Here is a 17233-nt window from a genome sequence, read left to right on the forward strand (position 1 = left end):
CGTACTTCCCTACGGCAGTCTACAGGCAGATCACTCTTGCGCCGCTCATTATAAATGCCCCTCCTTGTGGGTACGCCACTGCCGCGCGATGCCCGTTTCCATGGAGACGCAGAAGGCATGAACAATGCAAAATCCTGTTCTCATGCAGACAAAGTACCCACTGTTGCCTGGTTTTAACCACCCATGGGATCTAATTTTCGGAAAAGTCTGTAAAATATATATACTTGAAAAAAAGGGCAATTTTTTTATATTTAAAGTACTCGCAAAATTTCAACGGTGATGAGGACTGCACTAACAATGAAATAGTCGTTGCCATAGAGACTAGTGAAGCATCAACAAAGCAACAGCCGTTGCCATGGTGATTTCCTACCAAAAACTGGAAATTTTGATATAATACGCTCCCGAAACTCCCCTTGGGATCGGATTTCCGCAGAATCCGTTCTTAGTGAGCGTCTACATCACAAAATGAGTAACTATGCTAAATTTCAAGTCAATCGGGTGTATAGTTTTAGAGATCTCGTGATGAGTGAGTCAGTGAGTGGTATTTCGCTTATATATATAAATATATATAGAAATATATATACAAGTCCTTGTCAGAATTGTAACGGGAGAGAAAAATTATTGATGGTCCGAAAAATGATAATTAATAAAAAATAATAAAAATAATTCTAGTAAAGAAAAAATTAAACACAGAGAGAGGGAAAAAAAACAATAGTTTAGGTTTGCGATTTAAAGTGATAAAAAGTATTTAAATACTAATTGAACTCTTATGAGGGTACTGATTGCTTCGTTGTTAATATCACACGGGTGTTTTTTACTTGTATGGGGAAATTAAGAATGATAAGGCATCTAGTGCGTGGCAACAATGTTAATAGGCAATAGGAAATAAACCTCTAGCGCCTGCGGCATTGTCAACACACACTTCGTACGTGTACTGCATGTTGTATCTAACCCCCTCCAACGCATTTGATTCTAAATTGGACTTTTAGTAAGGATCCCTAATGTTATTGATAATATAATATAGCCTATAGCCTTCCTCGATAAATGTACTATCCAACACTGAAAGAATTTTTCAAATCGGACCAGTGGTTCCTGAGATTAGCGCGTTCAAACAAACAAACAAACAAACAAACAAACAAACAAACTCTTCAGCTTTATAATATTAGTATAGATGAAGGCAAAATATTATACTTTGGAATAATTTTTGTCAATCTTGAATTATCTTGGTAGCAATGAAATAAGCATGGCTGCCATATGCACTTGTGCAGGCGTGTGCTGGTGGTTTTTATTTATTTATTTATTTATTTATTTTTTTTTTTTGCAATTGAAACTGCGGTTTTGATTTTCAACACTCATACTTTGCGGCTATGCAGTTTTTAATTTTTTGAGACACAAATGAAGCCTTGTGACATGTTTTGTTTGTTCTTTACTGCAATTTAAATAATCTTTCATTTTTTTATTGTGAATAATTCCAGCAACGAACGACCAGAAAAAAAATCAATGTTGCCAACTTTACTTTCGAAAAGTTACCGACTTTAGGTTGTTAGGTTGCCTATAAATACAGCACAGTTCCTTGATTTCCAAAGTAAATAAGACAGTTAGTCATAGCTTTGAGTTGCCACCCTTTAACTTCTTTGCTTTGTGTTGCAGATGCGGTGTTGCTAGCTAGCCGCCTGCAGGGCGCCACTAGTCATGTGATCAGGTCCTCGCCAGCCAATCACCATGAGGGAGGAGGAGCTGGAGGTGGCCATCAAGGTGAGAAGCCGCGGGGTCGTTACCACAACGCCAAAATACCACAACGCCGAATGCCAAATTGACCGCAACGCCGACAGCTAGAAAACTGCTGTGTACCACAACGCCGAATAACAGTAACGCCGAAAAATGTTGCTGCGGGGAGGGGGGGCCACAGGAGCAAAATGATAACGCCGAAATACCACAACCTAACCTAACCTAGGCTAGCCTAACCTAGCCTAACCTAACCTTACCTAACCATACCTAACATAACCTTTGTGGCAGTCCCGCAATGTCATTTTTTTGGCGTTAATGTATTTCGGCGTTGTGGTAATTCGGCGTTGTGGTACACAGCAGTTTTCTAGCTGTCGGCGTTATGGTTTTCGGCGTTATTGTACGTTCGGCGTTGTGGTATTTCGGCGTCCCTGTAGCCGCGCCTGCGCAGTCGCAGCCCGTCGCCTCGAGGGCTTTTATTTTCATTTGCACACACGAGACATCGCGTGGACTAAAGCTGGACTCGTAGTCATCCGTCTCATCCGCCCGCCACTCGTCCGTCCGTCCGTCAGTCACGTGACCTGCAGCCAATCAGATGGCCCGGTAGATTCCATGTCCGTCCGTCAAAACCTTACCAAGCTTTAACTTTCGACCGACGGACGAATGAAATAATCTCAAAAATGTTAGCAAGATACCTATTGCCGGTGACCTTTACTATTTTATAACGTTTTTAAGTATATTTATTTGTTTAGCTACTTCCATTAAGTATTATCAACATACTTTTGAACATCTTTTTAACAACTGAAAATATTTTAGTATATATCAGAGCGAAAAAAAAATTGAATTGAATTATTTATGAAGTAATTAACTTCCATGGTCATCAGTATAAAATATCTGTACAAGATAAATTTTCGCCAGTATTTAAGATTTTTGGTCTGTTGGCAGCATTAAAATGAAAAAAGTATTTGACGGACATTCGGATGATTGTGAATCGCTCGGCTCGTTGACGGACTGACGGGTGGCTGACGGACGCGACGGATTATTGTGAGTCCAGCTCTACTCATTACCACCAGAACCCTTCTCGCTTTTAGCATGTTAAAAATGCTTCAGCGTGTCTCATAAAAAAAATAGACGTTCAAAGTTTATAATACTTGTGTAAAGTGACTGAATAAAACGCCTCAATAACTTTTCTAACTCGTCTCCTATGTATTTTCATTGTGGGAGAGAAAATATAAACAATGAAACGGTACTGTCATTGCTTATAATTTCCAACAAATAGTATATATCCGAAATACTTCCATATAAATCCACTGTTTAAAATAACAACGAACCAACGGACGAAGATGAACTAGTGTTTCTCGTAGCTCGCTCACGCGCCCCTTCCGAGCTCTTTCCGGGCTCATCGGGAGAAACAGCAGTGTTCTCACTCTAGACCTAGCAGGTTTTTTTAAAGGATTTGTTAATGCCTCGTCTTGATTGGTGACTTCAAATTCAGTTTGCAATGAAAATTATCATTAATACTTTCATTAATGCCAAAAAAAAAAATTGCAAAAAAATAATTAAAACTGTAAATAATTGCAGCCCACTCTGATTTCTAATTATGAACTGATTTGTTTGAAGGTTGTTGGTCGGCTGGCTAGGAGATTTCGTCCACAGCAACTGTTAACAGTTACTGCTAGTATACGGCTACTTCTTATACTCTTCGGATACGTTAGAATTTTTTTTTTCAGCCTGCATTTCATATTTTTTTATCTAAAACTCTGGCTGTAATCTTTTAACCTTTCAATCAATCCAACCTGAATCTTGGATGCAAACATGCTCCAATGACAAAGCTTATTTTCCTCGAAATACCACCAAACCGCTTTTTGTTCCCGACCTGACGGCTTGAAGAAGAGGTAAACAGTACTTCAGAGGCTTTCTTTCCCTCTTGCTAGTATACGCGAAGAGAGACCAGAGGGCACAGGCAGCGTGAAGGCGCAGCGAACCAGCGAGTGGTATGTCGGACTCGAGGCGCTGAGAGCTGGCGGACAGGCCGCGAAAGTGCGTGAGGCCCGCGACAGCCGCGGGCTGCTACCTGCTCCGGGAGAAAGCTCGCCTCTTCTCTCGCGCCGCCTGCGCTCGCCTGCCTGGCTTCCAGGCTGTTCGCCGGCATAGAGGCCATTCTTATCGTGTCCCAGATGTTCCTGCGGCCCTCGCAGGCGGAACATTTCCGAGTGTTAGAGTGTTAGAGTGGCCGACCGAGAAGTAAAACCATTCCTCTTGTCAGTTTTGGAACGAGTGCTTCAAGGCCTCCGCGGAGCTTCAGAAGAAACTACGCTGTTTCAAAAACTGCCCAAGAAATCTTCTGTTCCCGTACTAGTTTATAAACTGTAGTTTTTTTAGAATAGTGTGTTTTCATAATAATTTTTAGACATGAAACATCCTGTAGAGATTCTTGAAAGCACTCGGCGGACTTTCATTACACATTTATCTGCATTTCTCCGCCATATATATTGTTATGGTTACCACTCGTATCTCACAGTTGGCAGTTCAGAGCCCTCCGCTTGGAGGCGACACCGCGCTAGAAGCACCAGCTAATCCCCTGGCTAGGCGGGCGCCTGTAAGAACGCAGCAACGACTCCTGAGCAGTAGACGAGTCCCTCGGGAAGCGACAGCCGCTCGTCTTGAGCACGTGGGCGCAGCGCGCCGCCGGCTGGTGGGTGCAGCCAATGAAGTGATTCCTTTGTTCCGGCCCCGTGTCTCTTCCCAGCCAGCCGGCTCTCTCAACCGCACCTCTCTTAATTAGCCCGCACTTCTGGCGGGACCTTAATTGCCGGTTCAACCGACTCCCACCTTACTTACTTGCGCTGTCAAGAACACTTGCGGGTAGTCTGGGGGCGCCGCTACAACTCGAAAGAAGCTGGAGTCTCTTGGAGGGCGTGTCAGAGCGCCAAGGCACCTCGAGGTCCCGTGGTCTGAGTGGCTGTCGCTCCGCCCCCACTCTTCTCCGCGGCCCGCTCCTGTGAGATCCTTGGCGCAAGTGTGCATGCTGGAAGCAGTTAAACCTATCCCGCTGTACTTTTCACTCACGGCTCCTATAACGTCTGTACAGGATATAGCCGTTTGTTGTGTTGTTCCAGTCAGAACTTTCAGTACTGGAATTTCTGCTGTAGCCAACTTTCATTCCCGACATTTCCCATGTTCGAGGTATCGAAATCTCGCAGACTTTAGAGCTGGCAGGCGTAACGGAGTTGTTTTTTGAACTGTAGTTCTTGAGGAGTCCTCTCCTCTGGATACGCCAATTCTTGCATGTGCTTGACGACGTGTGAGTAGCGATGTTCAGGCGGGTCACGTGAAGGGCCTGGAGGGACGGAGGGCTGCTGTGTCGCAGGTGGTGATCGTGGGCAACGGCGCCGTGGGCAAGTCCAGCATGATCCAGCGCTACTGCAAGGGCACCTTCACCAAGGACTACAAGAAGACCATCGGCGTGGACTTCCTGGAGCGCCAGATCGAGTGAGTGTCCGCCCCCTTAACGAGCTCACAAGCCGTTTCATCTGGGGATAACCGTCCAATTTAATTAATGTTTGCAGTTCTTCTCTGCCGTTGTATGGGATTGCTTGGCTTATGGGTTGTAGCTGAGTGGAAGCCAAAAGAGTCGCTGTACAGGATAGTAGTCTCATACAGTTAGAGACTGTAATGGCGACTGTAATGGCGACCAAAACGTGCGACCAAAAAGCGCGGCTAGAACGTGCGAGTCAGGCACCCCCAGTCGTGACACTTGCTTTCAGCTGTTCAGATAATACATCAGCAGTAATAGTTCCATATTTCAACGTCAAAATTGATTGTGAAAACTCTTGCCAAACCATTCATAGTAGCTCGAGAGCATTAAATGTGATAAATTGCAGCTGGTTTTCATTAAGGGAACTATAATACAAAACATAAACGCTATAATAACAACTAAATAGTTAAAAGACATATTCAGAAAGAATAGACAGTGTAGTCTCAAGTTTTATCTCGTATCCTACACAATAATATAGAGAATACGACAGTCGTTTCAAACACACTTCTGTGCGACCCTACATCAGTCTGTACAAGCCTTGCCGTGCGCAGGGCATTAAAGAATATCGAGCGTTCGAAACTGTTCCAGAGAAGCGGCGGCTGTTGTCCAGTTCCTGCGCTGCTTCTATAAGATCAGTTTTTTTTTTAATGGTAATTATTCCCCCAGAATAATTTGAAGGAATAAAAAGCTCGACACTGACTCTCGAAAGCACCGCAGGAAGGGAAGTTTCCACGAAATGAAACCCCGGTGTCGCCGCTCGGGGTCCCGCAAGGACAGATTACGACGGGAGTGCGAGGAGGTGTGTAGACACAGCCATTACTGCTTGCAACCTCCTTGGTGTGACCCAGGCGCCCCACATTTCCTCCGAGCGAGTCGGCGCGCGCCTGGCGGCCACCGGCGCAACTAGCGCGCCGCCGGGTCGCTCCCTCCCTTCTGGAGTGAGTCCCGACGCGACGCGCCAGTTTGCGAACAGTTCAAGTCGTCAAAACCACAATAAGTAGGGGCAGGCATTTTTCGCGAAAAGATCAGCACACCTATTAGACTACCACAAGGTATACCCGCACCTGTGGTTTCTTCCTTGTGATTGGCGGCCGTCTGCGAGAGAAGTCGTTGCCATATTTGGCCGATCCATTCAAGACGCGTTTGCTTCCACGCTGAATTACTGTGATTGGTGTTGTTACAATCGATATGTATCTGGGATAAACCCATCCAATCACGAAACACAGACGATGCTAGAGTGTTTTAACTTTCAGCTAGTCTCAAAATCTTTTCGCGAAATCTGCATGGCCCTAAAAATAAGTTATTGTTATTATTAATATGCGCTCAACGCCGTCTTCGTGTGCGGCGAAGTCGCCCGCCGCCAGGGGCCGCATGCCCACTGGTACCAACCCAGACGCGCACAAACACACCAACAAGCTCCCGACCCCAGCATTGCTGAAACTTTCTGCCCCTGACCAACTCTTCTTCCTGGACCATCCTTGTCCTGTACTGAACCTGCCTGCTTAGTGCTTGCGATAATGCAGAGATTATAGAAAGTTACAGATGGAGCATAAGCTCTGAGCACTGTGGCCAGTTTGTTTACGTAAAAATATGGCGGCCATTTGTTTATATAGTATATAGAAATGTAGTTTACTACATACTCTTGTACACAATCATTTTTTCTCGAGTCAACAGTCTTTATTTGTTTAATATCCATGCACTTTTCCACCACCATACATACATCACTTATGAGAAAATGCGATTTTCTTCATTGCACAATACGGCGGCGACCTGCTTCCTCCTTACTTCCCCTGGCTTCAGCAGAGATACCTGCAAACTGTGTTTATGCTCCATCTGTAACTTTCTCTAATCTCTGGCGATAATGTAACCTCGCATGATTGAGCTCAGGGTTTTCCCTGTGTCTATTCAGGGTTTCCTGGGCCCAACTTAGTCTAGATCTAAGATATGGGGAGTTAGTATTGCATCAATTGCTGCCATGGGTGCCCCAATTTAAAAAAAAAATAAAAAAGCACATGAAGCATGCTATGGCTGGTTGCGCCATTAGTGTTCAGACGTGATTTCGAGTCATAAGTAGGTTTGATCATCGTTCGACCACGCTTTCTGTTGCACCGTGATTCCCGGCTGATTGTTTGTTTGATTGTTTGCGTTCCCCCGCGCGGGCTGGTTGCTCGTGTGAAAACAAGTCCCGGAAGGAATTAAAAAAAAAAAAAAAATGTGGTTCATCTGGACGTGGTGTGTTCATGAGGACTGAGCGCCGTCAAATTTGCGCGGCACTCGAAGCTCGAGGTCAGTGGAGCAGCTGACTTCATTGCCACACGTGCCGCGCGCGTACCACTGGCTCGGCCGGCGGCTTCCGGACAAACCAGCTCTCTGCTCGTTTCGGTTGTTTTTCTGGTCGGGAGGGCAAGCAATTGCGTGCGAGTCCGGGCCAGTCGGGAACGACGAGATGGAAATGTAGGCCCCGGCGCAGGATTCGCCAGCAGGTGCTGACCACCATCTTGGAGTGTGATATCACTGTCGCCACATTGCATGACTTTGACTGCGACCTGAAACCCGGCCGCTATTTTGTCCGACCTTGACATCGGCACGCCATTTTTGATGATTTTGACACCGGCCACCAGCTTGGATTTCGCCATCTTGGATTGTGATGTCACAGCAGCCAATTCGTTTTCTATAACTTTCCACCGTCATGGATTCTAGAACCTTGTGCCATTTTGGATTCAGGCATTATGTATGAATTATGGCAATATGTCCTCCACTGTCAAAATCCGTATATATTATAACAAAAAAATCAGAAAAATTTATAAAATTTAAAATAAAGTTAATTAATTACAATTTAATAAAATACGCCATGTATTTCATGGACCGCGAGAATTCCAGCGAGGTTAATCGATTAAATTGGTGACATGCCCTTTCTACATGGGGACTAACTTCTACTACCAAGGCATATATTATTTCCGTATTATGAGATCATGGCAGCCATCTTGGAACCGTCATCTTGTTTATGTCTGCTAGAGTGGGCACCCGCCATTTTGGTTAATTTTCTACCCGCTAAAGTGCAGTACTATCAATCACCAGACAGTCAATTATTGTCGCGTACACCATATTGTCGGCCATTTTGGTCGCCATATCAAAAATTTGTATTTATTAACCTAAAAATTCTGAAAAAAATTCCAAAAAATCTGTTTAAAATTATTTATTAATATTATATTTCATTCCGTTCTTGGTTATATTTTTGTCTGTGAAGTAATTAAAGCTTTAAAATCATTACTAAAATCAATCATCCTCACTGTAAACAAGGACTTTATACAAGATAAATTCCCGACTGAATAATTAAGTTATTCATTATCATTACGCCTACCATGGACACCTTATGATAAATAGACTTTAAAATACAAGCATATAGGCATCTTCAAATCTTAAGGCCTTCTTCGTCAATACTTGGTATACTATTCAAACAAACCATTTCCTATTTCAAGAAAACAATACAAGAGTCTCAGAACTACCAATGTGGATATAATATATTGCAATCATATAAGTAGATCAACTAACTAATGATATTTCATGCTTAATATAGTACTAATCATTCCTGAAATATCTTTTACATTTACTACAAGACCTATAGGTTCTGAATAATTAAATATTCAGTCTAACCACACACTTGACTACGTACATTCTTTTAAAAAAGGGACACACATTTGGACACACATTCGTCAAGGGTACATGCTCGGACGCACATTCGTCATCATGAACGAACATAATGTTTAATTAGATCACGAAAGAAAATAACAAATAACATTTATTTTTTGATTAACATTAAAAATATTAAATATATATAACATTCTTCAACCAGGATATCAATAATCAATCATCTATTCTATGAATCCGCTTCTCTCAGGACTTCTAGCATGGATAATATCTCATCCGTACAAGAATAGTCTCCTGCACATAGAGAAGCAATCAAATGTCTTTGCCTCTCAATCAATTCATTTGGATCGTCCCTCGATGTGTAATATGTCTCTTCTGCTGCTTCTTCCATCTTGGTTACTCACTTACTGTCAACATTATGGAAATCTCTGCAGTCTTCTGTTCTATCTTGACGAGATCAGGAAAGCTGTGTTCAAGACCAGGAAAATTAATTTTTCGTCATGCAGCGCACTCTTCATTGGCTTAGTAGCTCCATCGTTGTCCTCTCATCTACGAGGCCTTGGCGTGTATTTTTTTAAGGTGCCACTTCTCGTCAGGGTGTCCACAGTTAGTACTTTCCTACTAGATCTAGTACTTTTATAAGTTTTTTAGTGGTCTAGTACATTTACGCTCAGATCTAGTAATGTTTTCTTTAATATAATAATATTACAGTATCTCCAATATGTTTTATTATTTAGCGTAATTATTTTTAAAAATCATGGCATGTATATGAGTGTGTGGTGTAATATTTAAGTTCGAGCATTGAAAATGTCATAATAACTTCCTAATTAGTTAAAACCATAACAAATTATAATTTAGTACTTTTTTTTTTTTTTTTCAAATCTAGTACTTTTTTCTCCCCTAAGTTGGTACGAAATATTTTTTCCTTGTGGACACCCTGCTTCTCGTAAACAACTTGCTACACCGATCGCGACGTAACCATTTTGCGCAGTGGACTTTGGACACTTCTCGTGACGTACCTTTTATCTTCATTCCTCGCCGTATAGTGTAGCGGTCAGCACGCAGATCTCATAGTTGTTGTAGGCGCGACGAGAGCACAGCGCAGTTCAGAGCCTTGCGCCCAGAGGCGGCGCGGCGCTAGAAGCACCAGGCAGACACACCCGCCCCTGGTCGCCGGGCACCTGGGAGGGCATCGCAGAGCAGGACTGACCCCCGGGTGCCGAGCCGAGCGACAGTGGACTGCCGTCGGGGACTGCCGCGATCTGCGGGTGGCGCTGCTCGTAATGAGCGTGCGTCATCGCGTGCGGCTCGGTCGATACTGTTTGTTTAAATAATTCTGGCCGGAGAACAGCCATTTATAGCCGCGAGGGGGTGAATTATCGCCGAGACCACCGGGGGCCGCATGGCTGGTTAGCGGTATCGATATCTTCTGTTCTGATTATTTCTGTAAGTCGGTTTAGGCTCGAATCTTGTTTTCTCCCTACAAGTGATAACAAGAGCCAGGACAAATTTTTGGACTTATTTGTCAGTGTAGCAAAATCAGCACTGGTATATTGTGTGTCTGATCACTGGAGAGAATATTATTCTTCCTGATATTTTTTTTTTCCTGCGTCAGTGTAGTTTACAGAACACTCTAACCTCTGATTGCTGATGGATGAAGTACTATGCCAGTCCTGTTGGATGGTGATGGGGCAGTCGCCCCTCCCTTTTTTTTCCAACTAAAAAACCTTGAGTATGTAAGAATAAAAAAAAATACAAAAGAAGCCGCACCTAACCTTGGAAACCGATTTTTTTTTATAAAAATGTATTTTAAATTTTTTAATGCTAGTGGTTGATTTAAAGTTCGGTTGGCATTGCGTTAGAACAGATTTTAAAAAAAAATTCAGGTCTATTATAGTTCATAATTATTTCGAACTTCCCATTTAACCGGGAGGTATTCCATGCTCTATAAATAGGGACCGGAAAAATTCGCGGATTCAATGACCTCTAGGATAGCCTCCATTATCCTCTGCAAATCTCAAGTAAACACGCGTGTTCATTGGGTACTAAATTGTGAGGCGACTCCACTGGGTAGCTTGTGATTCGACGCTTCTTTGGTTCGATAGTCTCTCATTGGCCCAGAGAGCTCCAGTTAAGCTGCGAGCCAATAGCAGAACCAGCAGAATTGTACACATGTTTGAATTTCAGCCTATCACGAAATGAATCCGCGAATTTTTCCGGTCTCTTATCTATAAAACACTCCGGCCACACTGTGGGCTCGTCGCAGATGGAATCTTTGTGACACGCCGCAGCGAGAGAAGAGCAGCTCCCGCAAGGCAGGACTCGGCGAGTGTCAAGTGTGAGGTGTGAGTACTGTACGTGTGCGGAGGAAGCTAGGCACTGTCGTCGAGGTGGCGATGAGGGTCGGCGCCAGGGCGCGGCGGGTCAGAGGTCACGCGACGTCGGGATGGGCGCGGGTCAGCCAGAGGGGAAGGGAGGGGAGAGGGGGGTTGCAGTGGTCAGTTCACGGTAATGTCCATATCGAGCGAGCTGCAGCGCCTCGCCAGGGGTCACTCCTCCTGAGACCTCGCGGTCCTCGGCGGTCGATGTGGCCCGACCCCTCTCCTTGCTGGGGTCGTGGTCCGAGCTCTGCGGCTGGTCGTTAGGACCACGCTCCGCACGCCCTCCATCCCACCGTCCATAGCCAATTAGTAGAGACCGGAAAAATTCGCGGATTCATTTCGTGATAGGCTGAAATTCAAACACGTGTACAATTCTGCTGGTTCTGCTATTGGCTCGCAGTTTAACTGGAGCTCTCTGGACCAATGAGAGACTATCGACCAAAGAAGCGTCGAATCACAAGCTACCCAGTGGAGTCGCCTCACAATTTAGTACCCAATGAACACACGTGTTTACTTGAGAAATGCAGGGGATAATGGAGGCTATCCTAGAGGTCATTGAATCCGCGAATTTTTCCGGTCCCTACCAATTAGGGTCATAATAGTTACACACCAGCTGTGTGTTCGAACTTTATAGCTTTGTCATCTTGTCAGCCCACCATAGCCATTCAGTGCGGAAGCGAACGCGGCCGGGCCAGTAGGGCAATGGCTTCTTTAGCAGCCGGCCGGCAGTTACAAGAAAACAATCGCCAGCATGGGCACACTTTAACGCAGTCTAATGAGCGATCAGAGGAACCAAAGTTCACAAAGACAAAGCACAAAGGACTGTCGTCAGGTTAAACCACTAAACTTCCGGGTGCTAGTCACTAGAGTCCCCCCCCCCCCTCCTTCACTCTCTTCCCATCGGGTGATTGTGTTGCTGTTGTGTTTGCTTGAAAGTCCCCGGGGGGGAACGAATCATACTCGGAGAGCCAATTAAGCGCAGATTGGCCTCTCTGCGGCGGCCGGTGTCCAGATTACGCGCGCTGCAGCAAATAGAAGACCTGGAGGTCAGTGAACCTGTGTGAGTTCGAGGGTCGCTGGTTCTTCCACTTGGTCCGCGGCGCGCCTGGGTCTGTATGCAACCCGCAGCACTCGCACTTTCTTCCGGCGCTGCTAGCCAATCTGGTCGCACCGTCCTTCTCACGGCTCCAGCGAGTGTTTTGTGGCACAGGTGTGACTTGGAGTCCTATACAGACCCCCGCCACAGACTTGAGGTTTATAGAGTCGGCTACGCATGCGTGACAGACCCACGTCTTTTTAAAGTAACGTTTTGACGCAACACATCTTGTCGTGTCCTACTGGACAAGCAGGTTTCCCGTCATAGGAAAATTAGTCTGGAAAACCGGGCAAAACTCAGGAAATTTAAAATCATTCTTTGAAACCTGGAAAACACAAAAAATTGACAATGTTTTGGTCACAAGACAGAATGAGTAATTTGCATTTTATGCATTGCACGGATGTTAAAAATAAATTCATGTAATTATCGTTTATAATTAATCTCAAATTAACTAAACGTAATGGATAGGCGTACAAACCATTGTGTATTAATTAGAATCACAATTTAATATTTATAGTCTTTAGCCTGGTCACAATTACTGCATCTTTTTTAAAAATTGATCAAGCAAACACGTTCATTTTATTTTTCAGACTGGTAGATTTTGGTAACTAGTTGATGGAAATGGTAGCAGTGTAGACTGTATATTTTTCAGGAAAACATTTTTATTTTTCAATTATTTATGCTACGTATGTTTTTTTTTTTTTTGGAATGTGTTTTGATAATAATGTGTATTGTAATGTAAGTAATAGGGAATAGAGAAGTCAGGCACAGGCTTCAAGTATGAAATGCGAGGTGCAGGTCAATGACCGACCACTATCTTAAATGTGATATCTTTGGTGTAATTTAACAGCACGACAATTTTTTTTACCTAAAAATATAAAAAAAAATGCAAAAAAATATAACTTGATGAAAATTTTTTTTTAAACGTATTTCGTTCGCCGCAAGTGCGGTTTTCTTTTAAGAATTTTAATATTTTTTTTCTGAACAATTTATATTTTCTGAGAATTTTTTTATTAATATTTTATTAAATTGTTATTGCCAAGATCGAGCCCAGTAGTCTACCTCACAAGTCCATGGCATATGAAATATAATTTTTAAAATTTTGTTTTACTTTTATTTTTTAGGTAAACATGTAATCGGGGTGTCGAATTACACCATAAGTATAATATTTCAGTAAAATTCCAGGGTGCGGTCATCCAAGATGGCCGCCGTGACGTCACCCGCACCTCGCATCTCAGCCTTGAGGCCTGTACCAGACTTCTCTATTCCCTACTACTAATATGTCTGTTGTTTCTGTCAAATGGACTCTATAGACAAAAAGGGGGGGGGGGGGGGGGGGAATTGGTGGAACAGTGAATACAGGCAGTACTCAGTGAAAATTGCTGAAATAAAAGTTTGGTGAACTCTGAAACTAACTGTTCATCATTTTAATTCTGAAATGAAATTATAATTAACAAAGTGCCATGCAAACTTATAATCTCAGTTGTATGCTCACTGCCTAAGCTATGACTAAGAGACAGGATTTTATCTGGCGAACTGTGAGCCAATGGGAAACCCTAAACCAATAAAATGCCGAATTACGGACAGCCTATTTGAGAGACGTCTCTCGAGTTAGCGGCCAATGAACAGGTGTCAGTATGTAAAGGAGTGTAGAGTCTATCCTAGTAGTCATTGAACCCGCGAATCGTTCCTGTCCCTAGCTATGAGTAGGGACCGGAAAAATTCGCGGGTTCAATGACCTCTAGGATGAACTTTATTGTTCTACGTACACTCGGTCAAATGTCACCCTCTCATTGGCTGCTGTCTTGTGGAGTTGCCCCAACGTAGCGGCCTTTGATTCGATACAGTTCGGTTGAGTGTTTCTCACCGGCCCAGAGTCGTCCAGGTGAGTTGTGAGCCAATATCAGAGGCAGCACTGAGGTATAACTATTTGAATTTCAGGCTGTCGTAAAAGAATCCGCGAATCGTTCCTGTCCCTAGCTATGAGAGGTAGGAGAAAGTCGTCAGTTGAACGGCGCAAATCTGTTTGACCAGGAGTGGGGGGGAGAGAGTTTTACGCGTGGGGTTAACGACACAAGTCATCTCTGGATACGGTGCTTGTGTGTTGTATACTGCCCATAGTTAGCCTACATAGAAAAAAGCAGAATAATTTAAAATGTACATAAAGTTTTCCATAAAACACAGTTCTGGCGTTTACGTTTATCAGCCCCGTTTCACATCCCCTCAGAGAGGGACTTCTTAATACCAGGGGGGAGCGGTTGCCCACCTGCTCACAAACCCCCCCCCCTCCCCCCGCGGATATACGCCCATGGCAACAGGTATGACATAGAGACCTGCAAAATTCGCGGATTCAGTGACCTCCAGGATAGACTCTACTACACTATACACACTCGGGCAAATGCCACCTGTTCATTGGCTGCTGACTTGTGAGTCGTCTCGACTGGGTGGCCTGTGATTCGACACTTCTATGAGTGAGGGTCTCTAACTGGCCCTCATTACTCCAGATTAACAGTGAACCAATTGCAGAAGCAGCGCTAAGGTATAATTATTTGAATTGTAGCATATCACGAAATGAATCCGCGAATTTTGCAGGTCTCTAGGTATGTAGTTTCCACCTCGTCCCAACTAAACCAAGCGCTGTCTGGCAAGCTGAAGTGGGCTCTGAGCCAGTGGCAGGTGCAATACGGAGACCGGATGACGTACCACACTTTAGACACTCGTCACAGAGTCAGCAGCCAGCGAATGAACGACGTGGCTAGAGGTACAGAAATGTTTTCGCGGGTTCATTCGGTCGCAAGCTAGCATGCAAACCTTCATACATGCTTGCGAACTGTGTTCATGAATATGGGCAGGCATATTAGACTGAAATATCGTATACCCGCGCCAGCTATTTCTTCCGTGTGATAGGCGGCCGTCTGCAAGAGAAAGCCTTTGCCCTACTTGACCGAGCCACTCAGGACGCTTTTGCTTCCGCGCTGAATTACTGTGATCGGTGTGCTAACAATAGACACGCACCTGAAAGAAACTCTCGACCAATCACGAAACACGTACGTTGCTACAGTGTTTCAACACAAAAAAAAATACAATGCCCCTATTCATGATTGGACCGCAATTATTTGGATACGCCCCTCTGCGACCTTTAGCAAGTTAGCAAACGTTGTCCAGCTATGAGAGTAGTAAGAGAATAAGGTAGTGCCAATTGACAAGAGCAAAAAAAAAAATTTCTAAGAAACAAGCCAGTGTTAAAGCAAACGTTGGTAGATCAAAACCACAAAGCTTTAAATTTTGTCCCGACGCCAGGCGAATTCGCGAAATTTCCTGGTCTCACTCGTGCAGACGACCAGGAGTGTTGACGTGACGCCGTTGAGATCGTATCGCGCGGGTTTGACCGTTGTATGGCGACCAAGCCAGTTTGAATGTTGCGTGTCTTCTCTCAGCCACGACTCGGGTGGGTAGGTATGTATGTGGGTCGACCAAGCTGACCCAGCAAGGCCACTCTCAGGCCTCAGGCATAGCTCTGCGCAGCTGGTGCGTTTCAAGCGCCTAGTCTCCTCTCAGCTAGGGGCAGGGACTCTTGTGTTACATCGTAGACATTCATTTGAAATGTTTCAAGCCCTCGCAGGTCATCCTTCCCGTTTATATGTCTCTCAGCCCCGCCCTGGAGAGGTCTCGTAGCTTTTCCGAGTGTAGCGTTGCCAACATTCCCAACTTGACATGCGAAGCTGCGAGAACAGTGGCGCGCTAGTTACGCCACTTCTCGGGACGCGCAGAATAGTACCAGGCAAGACAGCAAGGAGTCGCCCGGCACCAATCGCTAGGGACCGGAAAAATTCGCGGATTCAATTACCTCTAGGATAGCCTCCATTATCCTCTGCATTTTCTCAAGTAAACACGCGTGTTCATTGGGTTGCTGAATTGTGAGGCGTCTCCATTGGGTAGCTTGTGATTCGACGCTTCTTTGCTCGATAGTCTCTCATTGGCCCAGAGAGCTCCAGTTAAGCTGCGAGCCAATAGCAGAACCAGCAGAATTGTACACATGCTTGAATTTCAGCCCATCACGAAATGAATCCGCGAATTTTTCCGGGTCTCTACCTGTCGCCCGCCGCGCCGGCCGTCGGGGTTCATCGACACGCGCTCCGTCAACAGCTCGCGACTTGGGGCCTGGCTGGGGCCTCGCTCAAGGTCGCGGCGCTCGCCCGGGCGTCTGCCCCTTCGCTCGGTCGGCTCCTTCACCGCGACACTTCCCGCCCGTCAGTTACTGTTCTTCCCAGGGCCGGCGCGTCCATGCAGGCGAACTAGGCAACCGCCCAGGGCGGCAAGTAGCTGGGGGCGGCGCAGCACGACACACAACAGCTCATATAATATGTTTAACGATTATTGAAACTAGATGAAAATGGATTTTTGTAACAGTTTGGAATGTTTATATTGATATAAGTAATTATTTAAAGTCCACGGTGACCTGTTTATGATTTGTAATAAATAAAAAAGTAAAAAAAAAAACACAAGCCTGCTTACATTTGATTGTTGACAAAATCTTAGGCTTTGAGGCAAGGAAAATTTTTTTTGGGGTGTCCGGCCGTGGTGTGGGGGGGGGGGGGGGGTCATTAAGGTTTTTCGCCTAGGGCGCCAATTTACCTTGAACCGGCCCTGGTTCTTCCTCAACGTTCGTCAACAAACACACAGACAGTGAGACATCTTTCTGTACATTGCTATGCAGGGTGAGTCTTGACTCCGACCGTAGGTTCAGCATGACAAAATAAGTTAAAAACATATAGTCCAAAGTGGTGCTTCCAAAGACCGGTTCGTACACGCCTTTGAAGTTGGGTTTAAATTTTTTTTTTTTGT

The 17233-nt window shown here is 44.7% G+C and overlaps 1 protein-coding gene across 2 annotated transcripts in view; it reads left to right on the forward strand.

The window, feature by feature from the left end:
• Nucleotides 1-17233, forward strand: part of LOC134532617 (ras-related protein Rab-23) — a 46450-nt gene that overhangs the window by 19984 nt on the left and 9233 nt on the right. For both annotated transcript variants that reach the window (XM_063369200.1, XM_063369201.1), the window contains 2 exons: nucleotides 1651-1755; nucleotides 5096-5217. In XM_063369200.1, the coding sequence (XP_063225270.1) occupies nucleotides 1723-1755; nucleotides 5096-5217 (155 nt within the window). In that variant the 5' untranslated portion in view covers nucleotides 1651-1722. The remainder of the gene's footprint in view (nucleotides 1-1650; nucleotides 1756-5095; nucleotides 5218-17233) is intronic.

This window comes from Bacillus rossius, chromosome 6, assembly GCF_032445375.1.
Source record: "Bacillus rossius redtenbacheri isolate Brsri chromosome 6, Brsri_v3, whole genome shotgun sequence".
NCBI lineage: Eukaryota > Metazoa > Arthropoda > Insecta > Phasmatodea > Bacillidae > Bacillus > Bacillus rossius.